We start from the raw sequence: 12,975 nt of genomic DNA on the forward strand, positions 1-12,975 counted from the left end.
AACCTGCATCCTCCATTGGCAGGCAGGTTCTTTACCACTAAGCCACCAGGGAAGCCCACACTGGAATATCACTCAACCATAAAAAGGAACAAAATTGGGTCATTTGTAGACATGGATAGACCTAGAGTCTGTCATACAGAGTGAAGTAAGTCAGAAAGAGAAAAAAAAAATGCATAATTAACACATATATGTGGAATCTAGAAAAATGCTACAATATAGATGCTATTTGCAACAGTAGGAATAGAGACCACTGAGTTATTTCTGGTCTGACCCAAAGTGCTATGAAATCTACATGAAGCCTCACTTTCCCACAGGCATGGGGGAGGTGGCGCTTGTTCAGCCTCCTCTTATGACTGTCATGTAGTTTCTCTGAAGAAAAAGTAAACTTGAGGGTGAATGTGATCCTCCCATGGTGTTTGCCCACGTCTTGCCCTTTAGCAGCTTCTTCACAGATGATTTTGAGAACTGAAAGTCATGATTCAAATTTTTTAGAGGGAGACAAACACAGGGCCTTGTGAGCTGGGAAACACTTTTCAGCATAAAATACGTTTCTTGAATCAAAGTATTTGTTAAATATTTGTGTAAATTCTCTTTATATATATAAAATTTAATAATTTTTAGATGTAAAAATGTAGAGGTAAAGAATAGATGGTTGACTCTGGTTAAGGGGGTAAGTTAGAAAATTAGGATTGATATATCTACACTACCATGTGTAAAACAAATATCTAGTGGGAAGTTGTTTTTGTATAGCTCAAGGAGCTCAGCTTGGTGATCTGTGGTGACCTAGAGGGGTGGAAATGGTGGTGGGGAAGGAGGTCCAAGAGAGAGGGGATATTTGTATACATGTAGCTGATTCACTTCCTTGTTCAGCAGAAACTAACACAACATTGTAAGACAGTTATACCCCAATTAAAATTTTTTTAATTTAAATATTCCCACAGTTTATTTTTGTGTATGGTGTTAGAAAGTGCTCTAGTTTCAAAAAAAAAAAAAAAAGAAAGTGCTCTAGTTTCATTCTTTTACAAGTGGTTGACCAGTTTTCCCAGCACCCCTTGTTAAAGAGATTGTCTTTAATCCATTGTATATTCTTGCCTCCTTTGTCAAAGATAAGGTGTCCATATGTGCGTGGATTTACCTCTGGGCTTTCTATTTTGTTCCATTGATCTATATTTCTGTCTTTGTGCCAGTACCATACTGTCTTGATGACTATGGCTTTGTAGTAGAGCCTGAAGTCAGGCAGGTTGATTCCTCCAGTTCCATTCTTCTTTCTCAAGACAGCTTTGGCTATTCAAGGTTTTTTGTATTTCCATACAAACTGTGAAATCATTTGTTCTAGCTCTGTGAAGAATACTGTTGGTAGCTTGATAGGGATTGCATTGAATCTATAAATTGCTTTGGGTAGTATACTCATTTTCACTATATTGATTTTTCCAATCCATGAACATGGTATATTTCTCCATCTATTAGTGTCCTCTTTGATTTCTTTCACCAGTGTTTTATAGTTTTCTATATGTAGGTCTTTAGTTTCTTTAGGTAGTCCTAAGTATTTTATTCTTTTCGTTGCAATGGTGAATGGAATTATTTTCTTAATTTCACTTTCTATTTTCTCCTTATTAGTGTATAGGAATGCAAGGGATTTCTGTGTGTTGATTTGATATCCTGCAAATTTACTATATTCATTGATTAGTTCTAGTAATTTTCTGGTGGAGTCTTTAGGGTTTTCTATGTAGAGGATCATGTCATCTGCAAAAATAAACTCAAAATGGATTAAAGATCTAAATGTAAGACCAGAAACTATAAAACTCCTAGAGGAGAACATAGGCAAAACACTCTCCGACATACATCACAGCAGGATCCTCTATGACCCACCTCTTAGAATATTGGAAATAAAAGCAAAAATAAACAAATGGGACCTAATTAAACTTAAAAGCTTCTGCACAACAAAGGAAACTATAAGCAAGGTGAAAAGACAGCCTTCAGAATGGGAGAAAATAATAGCAAATGAAGCAACTGACAAACAACTAATCTCAAAAATATACAAGCAACTCCTACAGCTCAACTCCAGAAAAATAAATGACCCAATCAAAAAATGGGCCAAAGAACTAAATAGACATTTCTCCAAAGAAGACATACAGATGGCTAACAAACACATGAAAAGATGCTCAACATCACTCATTATCAGAGAAATGCAAATCAAAACCACTATGAGGTACCATTTCACACCAGTGAGAATGGCTGCGATCCAAAAGTCTACAAGCAATAAATGCTGGAGAGGGTGTGGAGAAAAGGGAACACTCTTATGCTGTTGGTGGGAATGCAAACTAGTACAGCCACTATGGAGAACAGTGTGGAGTTTCCTTAAAAAACTGGGAATAGAACTGCCTTATGATCCATCAATCCCACTGCTGGGCATACACACTGAGGAAACCAGAAGGGAAAGAGACAGGTGTACCCCAATGTTCATCGCAGCACTGTTTATAATAGCCAGGACATGGAAGCAACCTAGATGTCCATCAGCAGATGAATGGATAAGAAAGCAGTGGTACATATACACAATGGAGTATTACTCAGCCATTAAAAAGAATACATTTGAATCAGTTCTAATGAGGTGGATGAAACTGGAGCCTATTATACAGAGTAAAATAAGCCAGAAAGAGAAACACCAATACAGTATACTAACGCATATATATGGAATTTAGAAAGATGGTAACAATAACCCTGTATACGAGACAGCAAAAGAGACCCTGATGTATAGAACAGTCTTGTGGACTCTGTGGGAGAGGGAGAGGGTGGGATGATTTGGGAGAATGGCACTGAAATATGTACAATATCATATATGAAATGAGTCGCCAGTCCAGGTTCAATGCACGATACTGGATGCTTGGGGCTGGTGCACTGGGACGACCCAGAGGGATGGTATGGGGAGGGAGGAGGGTGGAGGGTTCAGGATGGGGAACACATGTATACCTGTGGCAAATTCATTTTGATATATGACAAAACAATACAATATTGTAAAGTTAAATAAAATAAAATTAAAAATAAAATATTAAAAAAATTAAAAAAAATAAATATTCCCACAGGAAATGTTTGTACAAGCTTTCTACAAAAAGTGATTCATATGAAAATCCACTCATTGAAATTTGGTATTTATTTTATTGATCACTTGCTAAGAAACTTAAACCCATTAGCTGTTTACCTTCTGAATTGGTTGATTATGTGGACTTAAAAAGAGGAAGGGATTCTGTTACATATTCATATAGAATGGTAGGCAGCAAATGCCTGTTGACGGAATTCAGGAATTTGAGCAGCTTTCAGAATTTAAATAACACTGATGTGTCATCTAAATGGAAAAAAAGTACTTGATGGAATATTTATTATATTTACTCTATTTACCCACTCTATTTACCATTGTGAGCAGGAGAGATGTTTGGAGGGCTGTTTTAATTCATAGCTGTCTGATGCATAGTAGTGATCATTTATGTCATTGAAAAGACATACATTTAAATGATATTTATTTACAAATGCTTTATGTTTCTATAAATCACTTAGTTAGAGATTAGTTGCTAACTTAGATTAATTACCTCATGTCAAAATCTAATTTGTAGTTCCTTCCAATTCAGTTTAAGGGATGGTCCACTTACAACTTAACATGATCTTTTTGTACTCTTTAAAGCTACTTGGGCATAGAAGTAGCTACTTTATTATTTATTTTTAAAAGTTTTACTAATTTTTATTACAGTATAGTTGTAGCATAACCATGTTGTGTTACTTTCTGCTGTTCAGGAAAGTGAACCAGTTATACATATACATATATCCTCCCATTTTTTGCTTTCTTTCCCATTTCGGTCACCACAGAGCACTGAATAGACTTCTCTGTGCTGTACAATAGGTTCTCAAGTAGCAACTTTACATGAAAGTAAATAGACACTTACTTGTAATTAGATGTTCATAAGGAAATGCTAAGTCTTTTCTCTTGTTCCCTGTTAATTCATCTGTTGGCTGTAAGGCATACCAGAGTTTTAGATTATGGGACATATTGTAAGTAGTGATATTTGAAATGCGGGGAAAGGAAGATCAACTACTTTTTATCAGTTTAGTTCAGTCTCTCAGTTGTGTCCGATTCTTTGGGACCCAATGGACTGTAGCATGTCAGGCCTTCCAACATCAGGCCCTTTAGCATCACCAACTCCTGGAGTTTACTCAAACTCGTGTCCATTCAGTCAGTGATGGCATCCAACCATCTCATCCTCTGTCATATGCTTCTCCTCCCACCTTCAATCTTTCCCAACAACAGGGTCTTTTCAAATGAGTCAGCTCTTCACATCAGGTAGCCAAAGAATTGGAGCTTCAGCTTTAACATCAGTCCTTCCAATGAATATTCAGGACTGATATCCTTCAGGATGGACTAGTTGGATCTCCTTGCAGTCCAAGGGACTCTCAAGAGGCTTCTCCAACACCACAGTTCAAAAGCATTGAGTCTTCGGCATTAGCTTTCCTTTGGTCCAACTCTCACATCCATACATGACCAATGGAAAAACCATAGCCTTAACTAGATGGACCTTTGTTGGCAAAGTAATGTCTCTGCTTGTTAATATGCTGTCTGGATTGGTCATTAGTTTTCTTTCAAGGAGTATGTGTCTTTTTATTTTGTGGCTGCAGTCACCATCTGCAGTGATTTTGGAGCCCCCCAATAAATAAAGTCTGCCACTATTTCCACTGTTTCCCCATCTATTTGCCATGAAGTGATGGGACTGGATGCCATGATCTTAGTTTTCTGAATCTTGAGCTTTAAGCCAACTTTTTCACTCTCCTCTTTCACTTTCATCAAAGAGGCTCTAGTTCTTCACTTTCTGCCATAAGGATGGTGTCATCTGCATATCTGAGGTTATTGCTATTTCTCCTGGCAATCTTGATTCCAGCTTATGCTTCATCCAGCCCAGGATTTCTCATGATGTACTCTGCATATATGTTAAATAAGCCAGGTGACAAATACACAGCCTTGACATACTCCTTTCCGAATTTGGAACCAGTCTGTTGTTCCATGCCTAGTTTTGTTTTGTTTTTTTTTTTTTTTTCAGTTTTTTTTTTCATTTATTTATTTATTTTAATTTTATTTTATTTTTAAACTTTACATAATTGTATTAGTTTTGCCAAATATCAAAATGAATCCACCACAGGTATACATGTGTTCCCCATCCTGAACCCTCCTCCCTCCTCCCTCCCCATACCATCCCTCTGGGTCATCCCAGTGCTCTAGCCCCAAGCATCCAGTATCGTGCATCGAACCTGGACTGGCATCTCGTTTCATACATGATATTTTACATGTTTCTATGCCATTGTCCCAAATCTTCCCACCCTCTCCCTCTCCCACAGAGTCCAAAAGACCGTTCTATACATCAGTGTCTCTTTTGCTGTCTCATATACAGGGTTATTGTTACCATCTTTCTAAATTCCATATATATGCGTTAGTATACTGTATTGGTGTTTTTCCTTCTGGCTTACTTCACTCTGTATAATAGGCTCCAGTTTCATCCACCTCATTAGAACTGATTCAAATGTATTCTTTTTAATGGCTGAGTAATACTCCATTGTGTATATGTACCATAGCTCTCAAAAATATACAAGCAACTCCTACAGCTCAACTCCAGAAAAATAAATGACCCAATCAAAAAATGGGCCAAAGAACTAAATAGACATTTCTCCAAAGAAAACATACAGATGGCTAACAAACACATGAAAAGATGCTCAACATCACTCATTATCAGAGAAATGCAAATCAAAACCACTATGAGGTACCATTTCACACCAGTGAGAATGGCTGCGATCCAAAAGTCTACAAATAATAAATGCTGGAGAGGGTGTAGAGAAAAGGGAACCCTCTTACACTGTTGGTGGGAATGCAAACTAGTACAGCCACTATGGAGAATAGTGTGGAGATTCCTTAAAAAACTGAAAATAGAACTGCCTTATGATCCAGCAATCCCACTGCTGGGCATACACACTGAGGAAACCAGAAGGGAAAGAGACAGGTGTACCCCAATGTTCATCGCAGCACTGTTTATAATAGCCAGGACATGGAAGCAACCTAGATGTCCATCAGCAGATGAATGCATAAGAAAGCCATGCCCAGTTTTAACTGTTGCTTCCTGAGCTGCATAAAGATTTATCAGGAGGCAGGTCAGGTGGTCTTTTATTCCTATCTCTTTCAGAATTTTCCAGAGTTTATTGTGATCCATACAGTCAAAGGCCTTGGCATAGTCAATAAAGCAGAAATAGATGTTTTTCTGGAACTCTCTTGCTTTTTCGATGATTCCGTGGGGGTGGCAATTTGATCTCTGGTTCCTCTGCCTTTTCTAAAACCAGCTTGAACATCTGGAATTTTATGGTTCACGTATTGCTGAAGCCTGGCTTGGAGAATTTTGAGCATAACTTTACAAGCGTGTGAGATGAGTGTAATTGTGTGGTAGTTTGAGCATTCTTTGGCATTGCCTTTCTTAGGGATTGGAATGAAAACTGACCTTTTCCAGTCCTGTGGCCACTGCCGAGATTTCCAAATTTGCTGGCATATTGAGTGCAGCACTTTCACAACATCATCTTTTAGGATTTGAAATAACTCAACTGGAATTAATTATCTTTTTTCTCCTGAGTTTTTATTAGGACTTTTAATTGAATTAGGAAAACCTAAAATGTGCCTGCAGTTTACACGATTTCCACCCTCCTCTGTGTTGTTTCTATTTCATGAGAAGAAAATAGTGTTTTTTATATTGTACTTTATAAATATATTTTGTGAAAGCATTGAGCTCTTACACAATCCATTGTATATGTGTAGTTACATATATATATATATATATATAAATTTAATGATTCTATATTCTATATATGTAAATTTATGTATAAATTTTACTTATAGAATAAAATACACAGTATCTTTATAAACTGCCTACCATGCTTTAGCGTCATTGAGTATAAGGCAGAGATCTTGTGCTGAGTGATGTTTCTTTATTTCAGGGTTAATTGTATCTACCATCCTTTTTGGCATCATAAGATCTCTGTTGATATTCTATGTCCTTGTTAATTCTTCACAAACTTTGCACAACAAAATGTTGGAGTCCATTTTCAGAGCTCCGGTATTGTTCTTCAATAGAAATCCAATAGGTAAGTCAGACACCAAGTTTTTCTATGTCTTAACACTTTTAATGCCTAATTATGTTTGATAGTTGAAAATGGAAGAGATGCTAGGACAAAAATCACTGTGCATGTTGATTAGTTTTATATAAAAAGTTTCATAGCTATTTTTTCCTACCAGAGGAAATCTGAATATAGGAGTGTATGAGCTTTTCTTGCAATTTATGTGTGTCTGTAACTGAATCAGAAATTGTCCTCAGAATAAGAGTGCTTTATTTTATAGTAAGCAGGCAAAGAAAAAGCTATTAGAAAGAATGAAACAAAGAATCAATACTTTTCCCCAAAGCAACATTTTAACAAGCTTTAGTTATAATCATCCATTCCTTTTTAAAATGGAAAGACCTTTAAGTTCTTAAGCTAGGAATGTGATTTTCCATAAACTCTTAATATAACTTTAATTTGAAAACATTTTTATTTTGAGAAGTCTATAATGAAAGGAAAAACCATGATTCCCTTAGCTGTTCATTAGTTATTTGTGAATCATTATTTTCTGTATCTTGCATGGTGCACAATAGGACTTTTTTTTTGTAATCCCTTACAATAAAGCCTTAATAGCCATTTGCTAAACTATATGCAAAATGAGATTAGCACAGTGCATAATTTTATTTGTTAAAAGACAAATTAAAAGTTTTAATTCCTTCTGTTATTATAGAATTCAGCAGATCAATTCATCCAATATCCAAATAATCTTATAATCTGTTTTACTAGTGGTTCATCTTGGGTTCTGTTGAAGAAGTATAATATAAATGTTAGGTGAGTCCTAAACTGCTAATTTGGAGAAGGAAATGGCAACCCACTCTAGTGTTCTTGCCTGGAGAATCCCAGGGACGGGGGAGCCTGATGGGCTGCCGTCTATGGGGTCGCACAGAGTCGGACATGACTGAAGTGACTTAGCAGTAGCAGCAGCAGTAAAGATAAATGAATGTATATTTTGCAGGATGGTTTAAGGGTCCATTTGTTGTGTGGCATATGAAACATCCAACAGATAATGATAACATGTTGAAATGTTTTTGACAAGTTGTAGGAATGTTGGCTGTGTTACATGGTGTTAAGCTTACATGGTGTTAAGCTAACATGGTGTTAAGAAGGACCTTCTTCCAGGAACATCTCTATAGGAGACAGGCTGTGTGTGTCTTTGTTTCATTGCCCATTCGTTTATGGGACCACAGAGCTCTGACATGCGTTCATACTTTGAGGTTTACCTAAATGGTAATGGAAAATTAGTTAAAACACAAGATCAGTTAAATGTATACATCCTCCTCAATAAAATCCACTCTCTAGTTTTGCAATGGACTTTTGGTTATATTTAAGTGGTCTTGTGGTATGTGGCAGGTGGATCTTCAGTGTTAAGGAAGAGTGTCCCTGAAGGTTTCCTAGTGGTTGCTTCCTCTACCTTGAGGCCTTTGACCTGTCTTACTTCAGAAAGTAGCCTCCTGAACTGGCTTCCTACAAAGGGTTAGTTCATCAGTGTACGTGCCTACGCTGTTCAGGTGGTTAGACTTGTGCTGAGGCCCAAGGTGGCTTTGTTTTTTGCAAGTGATGACTGCCAGGACCTGTCGAGGCAGGGGTGAGGGCTGGAGGGAGGATAGGAATAAGCTCAGCATGGTCATCAACTAGCTGTGTGACCAAGGATAAAGCATGTAGATACTACTGGGCAGGCAAATCTCTAGGCATGATGGTGCCATGGTTATAATTATGGATTCTAGAACGAGCTGTCTTGGTTCAGTCCTGTTGCTAGTTACTAATAGCAGTAGCCAGTTATAGTTACGTTAATCTTTATGTATGTGCTAGTTATTTCATTTCTCTGTGTCTCGATTTTCTAACCTGTAAAATATGAGGATACTGTTAACACACTGGCAAAGACTAGAGGTTGCTTCAAGAAAATTAGAGATATGAAGGGAACATTTCAAGCAAAGATGGGCACAATAAAGGGCAGAAATGGTACAGACCTAACAGAAGCAGAAGATATTAAGAAAAGGTGGCAAGAATACACAGAAGAACTATACAAAAAACACCTTCATGACCCAGATAACCATGATGGTGTGATCACTTACCTAGAGCCAGACTTCCTGGAGTCTGAAGTCAGATGGGTGTTAGGAAGCATCACTACAAAAAAACTAGTGCACAATGGAGTATTACTCAGCCATTAAAAAGAATACGTTTGAATCAGTTCTAATGAGGTGGATGAAACAGGAACCTATTATACAGAGTGAAGTAAGCCAGAAAGAAAAACACTAATACAGTATACTAAAGCATATATATGGAATTTAGAAAGATGGTAACAATAACCCTGTGTACGAGACAGCAAAAGAGACACTGATGTATAGAATAGTCTTGTGGACTCTGTGGGAGAGGGAGAGGGTGGGATGATTTGGGAGAATGGCATTGAAATACGTATAATATCATATATGGAACGAGTCGGCAGTCCAGGTTCGATGCACGGTACTGGATGTTTGGGGCTGGTGCACTGGGATGACCCAGAGGGATGGTATGGGGAGGGAGGAGGGAGGAGAGTTCAGGATGGGGAACACATGTATACCTGTGGCGGATTCATTTCGATATTCGGCAAAATCAATACAATATTGTAAAGTTTAAAAATAAAATAAAATTAAAAAAAAAAAAACTAAAAAAAAAGCTAGTGCAGTTGATGGAGTTAGCTGAATTACTTCAAATTCTAAAAGATGCTCCTGTTAAAGTGCTGCAGTCAGTATGCCAGCAAATTTGGAAAACTGTGGAAGTGGCCACAGGACTGGAAAAAGTCAGTTTTCATTCCAATCCCAAAGAAAGGCAATGCTAAAGAATGTTCAAACTATTGCACAATTGCACTCATCTCTCACACTAGCAAAATAATGCTCAAAATTCTCCAAGTGATACTTCAACAGTACCTGAATCGAGAACTTCCAGATATTCAAGCTGGTTTTAGAAAAGGCAGAGGAACCAGAGATCAAGCTGCCAACATCTGTTGGATCATCAAAAAGGCAAGAGAGTTCCAGAAAAATATCTACTTCTGCTTTGTTGACTATGCCAAGGCCTTTGACTGTGTGGATCACAATAAACTCTGGAAAATTCTGAAAGAGATGGGATTACCAGACCACCTGACCTGCCTCCTAAGAAATTTGTATGCAGATCAAGAAGCAACAGTTAGACCTGGACATGAAACAATGGATAGGTTCCAAGTTCGGAAAGGAGTACGTCAAGGCTGTATATTGTCACCTTGCTTATTTAACTTATATGCAGAGTACATCATGTGAAATCCTGGGCTGGATAAAGCTCAAGCCAGAATCAAGATTGCCGGGAGAAATATCAATAACCTTAGATATGCAGATGACACCACCATTATGGAAGAAAGCAAAGAGGAACTGAGGAGCCTCTTGATGAAAGTGAAAGAGGAGAGTGAAACAGCTGAGTTAAAACTCAACATTCGGAAAACTAAGATCATGACATCTGGTCCCATCATTTCATGGCAGATAAGTGGGGAAACAGTGGAAAGAGTGAGAGACTTTGTTTTCTTGGGCTCCAAAATCACTGCAGATGGTGACTGCAGCCATGAAATTAAAAGACGCTTGCTCCTTGGAAGAAAAGCTATGACCAATCTAGACAGCATATTAAAAAGCAGAGACATTACTTTGCTGACAGAAGTCCATCTGGTCAAAGCTATGGTTTTTCCAGTAGTCATGAATGGATGTGAGAGTAGGGCCATAGGAAAGCTAGTGCCGAAGACTTGATGCTTTTGAACTGTGGTGTTGGAGAAGACTCTTGGGAGTCCCTTGGACCTCAAGGAGATCCAACTAGTCCGTTCTAAAGGAAATCAGTCCTGAATATTCACTGGAAGGACTGATGCTGAAGCTCCAATACTTTGGCCACCTGAAGTGAAGAGCTGACTCATTTGAAAAGACCCTGATGTTGGGAAAGATTGAAGGTGGGAGGAGAGGGGGACGACAGAGGATGAGATGGTTGGATGTTATCATCGACTCCATGGACATGAGTTTGAGCAAGCTCTGGGAGTTGATGATGGACAGGGAGGCCTGGCGTGCTGCAGTCCATAGAGTTGCAAAGAGTCAGATATGACTGAGCAGCTGAATTGAACTGACTGATTCACACACTTGTGAATATCTCAGTACTGTGGGCATTAAACAGATTAATACATTTGCAACACTTAGCACATGGGCAATGCTAAGGAACCTTAGTGAGAATGATGACATGGTGTCTGGGAACTTCATCTCCTGTGAAAGGGAAGTAACTGCTGCTCTTTCCTGTTCCACAAGACTCTAATGATAGTTAAATAAGACTGTTGAGGTCAGCATCATGTGTAGATTTACTCAGCACATGTTGTTTGGTCCAGGCAGGAGCAGAGTATAGGATAATAAACTGCGGAGGGCCACACAGATCTCATCTTATTATGAAGCTGTAATGAGGAAATGATTGGAGGAGTCTGTGCTTTTATGGTTGTGAAGTTGCTCCACTTTTGTCAGTTAATTTGAAAACTACAGTCATGAAGTTGGGAGTATCAAGTGGGACTGGATTTCTGTTCTCAAAGCCTTTGAGTGCTCATGACCACAGTTAACCAGACTCTTTTGTATTCAATACCTGTGGGTATCTCCAGATGCTGACTTATTTTTCAAGGATTTGGGATGAAGTTTAAATCTTCAAGGTTACTAATCCTAGAGCAGATAGCACACTCGGGTATATCTTGTCTCCCCTCCTGTGTCTATTAACATGACTTCATTCCTTCAAGAAAATAGAAGCCCAAATGAGTACTGCAAATATCGACCTAGTTTGTACAAAAGGTTTAGGGGCCATAAATTAATTACTCTTTTAGTGGTAGGTATATTAAATTGAACACTTTCCTGTGATTATTTTCAGAAGTGGAATTTGCAATAAATTATTTATGATGGACTTTGTTTCTGGCATGTTTTGTCATGAAGAGAAAACCACATATAGTAGTGTTACTTGTTACCAGTTTCAACCTTGTTCTGCTTGCCTCATGACAGCCCAGTAAGTCTTACAGATGAGGTGTGGAAGCAAGGAATAACAACTTTATTTGGAAATCTGGCAAACTGCGAAGATGGCAAACTAATGTCTCAAAATAACAATCTTATTGGGGTCTGGATGCCAGGTTCTTTTATAGAATAAAGAGGAAAGCAGGCAAGGAAGTCAAGTCAAAAGGCCATTTATCTTGGAAAATTGGAGAGGGATGTGTTCATTTCTTCTTTGCTGCAGCCATTCACAAGTGGCCAAGGTCAGACTTTCTCTCTGTGAGCAGAAAAAAGCCACTTTAGTTTAACATTTAGGCAGAGAAGTAGGATTCCCCAACAAAAGCGATGAGTAGCAAAAGCCAGAGTCAAAGAGATCCAACATGCAGTCAAAACCGGCTCCTCCCTGTTACAGTTCCTCTGATCTGCATCTCCGCTGTCTGGGGCCAGTGTCCTGTGCTTTCTCATCCTGAGTCTCCTCAGGGTGCACCACCCTTGCAGGGGTGTCTGCAGAGTCCTGATGGCTGCAGCATCCTTTGTTTACTGATGTGACAGGTGGCATTTTTAGTTCACACCAAATATTTACTAGAAATTAGTTATCATCATCTAACCTTACAGCCTTTAGGATATACTGTTGTTGTGGATTCTGAGAAGGGAAATAAAATCAAGGGTTATAAGTGATCCTTAGTCATTTAGTAATATTTCTGTTTTCCTGCCTACATCCCTCTGGTCTTCTTAGGTGCTTATTCACAAATCTATGTTTGTCACACCTGGCACACCTAATGAAAATAATGGCTTACTACCCGAGTATTAAACT

The 12,975-nt window shown here is 38.3% G+C and overlaps 1 protein-coding gene across 5 annotated transcripts in view; it reads left to right on the forward strand.

Moving 5' to 3' along the window:
• LOC139186118 (ATP-binding cassette sub-family C member 4-like) overlaps positions 1-12,975 on the forward strand; it is a 126,017-nt gene that overhangs the window by 29,681 nt on the left and 83,361 nt on the right. For 4 of the 5 annotated variants that reach the window (XM_070799895.1, XM_070799898.1, XM_070799897.1 and 1 more), the window contains exon 9: positions 7,009-7,155. The exons of the other annotated variant lie outside the window; for it this stretch is intronic. In XM_070799895.1, the coding sequence (XP_070655996.1) occupies positions 7,009-7,155 (147 nt within the window). The remainder of the gene's footprint in view (positions 1-7,008; positions 7,156-12,975) is intronic. 5 annotated transcript variants of the gene reach the window in all.

This window comes from Bos indicus, chromosome 12 (genome assembly GCF_029378745.1).
Source record: "Bos indicus isolate NIAB-ARS_2022 breed Sahiwal x Tharparkar chromosome 12, NIAB-ARS_B.indTharparkar_mat_pri_1.0, whole genome shotgun sequence".
NCBI classification, from domain to species: domain Eukaryota; kingdom Metazoa; phylum Chordata; class Mammalia; order Artiodactyla; family Bovidae; genus Bos; species Bos indicus.